Raw genomic sequence first — 3,557 nt, forward strand, 5'->3', positions numbered from 1 at the left:
TCCGTTATGTATAGTCATCAGCCTCACTGTTGTTAAAACACATTTGTAAGAGAGAGGTTTCCACGCCCTCATAAGAAATGTTTCGTTCCCCTCTTCGATCGATGTGGGATCTCACAAATCCACTCCTTTGCAGGCCCAACATCATCGCTAGAATACTATTTGGTGTCTTGCTCTGATATCATTTATAGCAGTCCAAGCCCACTGCTAGTAGATATTGTCCACTTTGGCTCGTTCTGCATCACCATCAACCTCACGATTTTTAAGAAGCGTATGGTAAGGAGAGATGTCCACACCCTTATAAGAAATGGTTCATCCACATCTTCAACTGATATGCGATCTCACTTAAAAGAAAATTACTCCAAACAAAACACATTTAATTTTAGAGTTATTATAATCGAGCCACTCAAAAGAAAATTGCACTTTGTTAGTATAGGTAATAACTTTCAATAACTATCTTATCCTCAAGACAGCTCTCATTTGAATGTAGTCTCTATTCATTGATATACCATTACTTTACTCGAGTGTCACATAGATATTATAAATCCTTTTTAGAAGAGAATTTTTCTCATAAGCAAAAGAACATTATACAACTAGATCATCTTATTAATTGAAGAAATATTAGTTTGAACTTAGGTTCTATTTCTTAGAATTTATTTGATTAAAATGTTTCCAAAGTTGCCTTTAAATTCTTAAATAAAAAATGATAACATGGTCAAATGATAAAATTGTAACACTTTTATTAGAGAGAGTATTGGATTAAAAGATAAAGTTGTAGATAAATATGTATGAATCCATCTTGGAGTGAGCCATTTGTTCTTGATGAGAGATTGAATGACGGCAGTGGCAGTTCATTGCAGCTTAAGATACTTCAGCAGCCTACCAATAGAGCAAATGCAAAAAGTGAAACATTTTCAGTTATCTTTAAACTTTCAAAAATTTCAACTAACATTCTTAATCTTCGAAAAAAATTAGTAAAATATCTTTAAATTTTTTGGAGTCTTTCAAAATTATCCTATCCAAGTTCATCATTAATAGATATTATTCAATTTGGTCTGTTATGTATCGTTATCAGTCTCACAGTTTTAAAGCGTCCACTTTGAGCATAAACTCTCACAATTTTGATTTGGGCTTCCTCAAAAGGCCTCATGCTAACGAAGAGACGTTCTTTGATTATAAACTCATGATCATTACTTAAACTGATGGGGGACTTTCATCATCCAACACCTCTTCTCGAACAAAATATGTCACAATCGTTCCCTAAATTAGCCGATGAGTACCACATGCTTTCCTCCTCCAACAAAACTAATTTTTTTTCTAAAAGTTTAAAGGTTTTCTTTAGTTTCATCTAATTAAACGGCAATTAATACCTACTTAAAATTAGATTAGACAGTAGGTCACAAACTAGCCAATAAATTACAATAAATTCAGCCAACCAAATACTTTAGGAAGTCAAAATCTCACAAATATCCACCAACCATATAGAAAATTAACCTAATCACAAAATTAACCACATAAAAATGTACCCAAAATTGGTAATAAAAAAAAAAAAACAAGACAAAAATTAAAATAAAGAAGAAAAAAAATCTTTGAACAACTTCACTAACCTCAACTCTTCATCTCCATTGTGGGCGCCTCTGTAATTTGGAATAGGAACACGACCCGACTCGATTCGCTGGAGATCTTCCAAGAGAATCTCGTAATGTCTTTTAACTTCGTCGGCCGACTTCCCGCCAACTGCCATAGCGATATTGTGCCATCGCTCAGGCATCTCTTTGTCGTACAAAGCCAACGCCTTCTCAAACAGCTTGTTTTGCTTGGCCGTCCACGTCGCCTCGGGACGTTGTTGTTTTAAAGAGCTTGAAGCCATTGGCGAAGAAAAGAAGAAAAATTTGGAGATGGGGTTTTGGTTGTTATGGTTGAGATCCAATGGAGAAATGAGAGTGATTTATATGTGTATATTTGAAGCAAGTTGGAAGAATCTATGTGTCGGCGAAAGGATGAGTGTGACTGGTTTCGCTTTAAGCCACAAGTGTGGAGGTGTTTGAAGATATAAAGTGAAGAATCAGCGTTAAAGATGAAAAGGGTGTTTGATTTTTCTTCTTAAAATTAATGGGGTTTGGTTCGATAAGAGTTTCATTTTCGAGAAATTATTCGAAGAGTTAGAAGAATTGAGTGAATGATTTTGAACTAATTCACATGAGTTCAGTTATGAACGGGTATCGTTTGTCGAGAACCTCGTATTAAAAAATAAAGATAGCTTGTAATTTTTATAAGATACACGGGTTACTGCAATATCTCATGTTCAAGATTTGGATCAGATTACAAAATCGAAATTTGGCACATCATGGCCTTGACATTCCCCTACATCCCATACAACATGGTCATGTTACTTATCTCTCAGTTTTAAAAGTGAAGACAGGTTACGGATTACTGTAATGTCTCATGTCCAAGATTTGGGCCAGAATACGAAATTAGGATTTGGCACATCATGACCTCGTCATTCCCCTATATCACGTACAACATGGTCATGTTACTTGTCTCTTGGTTTTAAAACTGAAGACTATCTTCACAAATCAACACAAGTTATTTCAGAATATTTTGTTCTCACTTATTTTCTAGAAAAATAACTGGGAGATCACACAACATAAGATTACTTCAAACAAGGCGTGTTTCGTATGATCGTAAATATAGTCAATTTTATCAATTTAAATCTTAATCTTTTAATTTTATCAAATTGTATCTGTGCAAACATAAAAAGTATGGCGAGATGAACACGAGCATAACTCAATGATAATTGGCATAATTACTTTTGTTGAGTTCGATATTCGAAGTTTTATACCCTATATTTGTAGTACTAAAAAACCATCCAAAAGCAAATATTACCAATAGTAGAATCCCGTGCTACTACCGAAAAAATTAGGTTTTTCCATCGTTGTTTCTTTTGAGGCCACTAAAACAGTGTTGGGGGAATATAACCCCATCCTCGACCCCATTTATCTAACAAAAAAAAAATGTTCTCCACTCACTCCTTTATTATCCATTTAAACGGAAAATCTCCTCCCCGATTGAGACACGTAAAATGGACATCTCTAACGACAAAGAGTTCCATACGAAGTTTTTTTTTTTTTTTTTTTTGTCAATGACACTTTTGGGTGTCTAGAAAAACTAATAATTCATTATTTTCTCTTCCTTAGTTGTTAGATGGACAAAACACCTCCAAATTTAAAGTTATTTAACTAAGTTGATAGTTTATGACCCTACATGAAGACTTCAAATAGAAATTGATTAATGAGCGATAAGAACTAGTCAATACCTAGCACATGGTTCACTTTTTTGAATAACTTCATGCATTATTATCAAACAAACAACATATTGCTGACTCAAATTCGTTCGCTATTCAATAATACTTCGTATGCTTAGGTGACTTCGATCAACTAGTTAAGACACATATCCTCAACTAAAAATATGTTATAGGTTCGTGCCTTTCACCTCCATATAAAATCTTCTTTTATCTTGTTCTAGCTCAATAGTTCAAAAGATCTCTTGGTATCTTAACC

General features: G+C 34.0%; 1 protein-coding gene across 1 annotated transcript; it reads right to left on the reverse strand.

Annotated features, from left to right (window-relative positions):
- Nucleotides 1-714: 714 nt before the first annotated feature.
- On the reverse strand, nt 715-1,937 carry LOC111474479 (protein RADIALIS-like 3). Its single transcript, XM_023119554.1, has 2 exons — nt 1,605-1,937; nt 715-876 (listed from the first exon to the last, which is right to left on the reverse strand). The coding sequence occupies exons 1-2, from the start codon at nt 1,865-1,867 to the stop codon at nt 849-851; spliced, it is 291 nt and encodes a 96-aa protein (XP_022975322.1). The 5' UTR covers nt 1,868-1,937; the 3' UTR covers nt 715-848.
- Nucleotides 1,938-3,557: the final 1,620 nt, after the last annotated feature.

Source organism: Cucurbita maxima, unplaced genomic scaffold (genome assembly GCF_002738345.1).
Source record: "Cucurbita maxima cultivar Rimu unplaced genomic scaffold, Cmax_1.0 Cma_Scf00415, whole genome shotgun sequence".
Classification (NCBI taxonomy): Eukaryota; Viridiplantae; Streptophyta; class Magnoliopsida; order Cucurbitales; family Cucurbitaceae; genus Cucurbita; species Cucurbita maxima.

Excerpts from the sequence above, each read along its gene's own strand:
- LOC111474479 (XM_023119554.1), bottom strand. The coding sequence starts at position 1,867 with ATGGCTTCAAGCTCTTTAAAACAACAACGTCCCGAGGCGACGTGGACG. Across the intron at positions 877-1,604 it reads AATGGAGATGAAGAGTTGAG|GCTGCTGAAGTATCTTAAGC; the intron begins GTTAGTGAAGTT and ends CTCTATTGGTAG.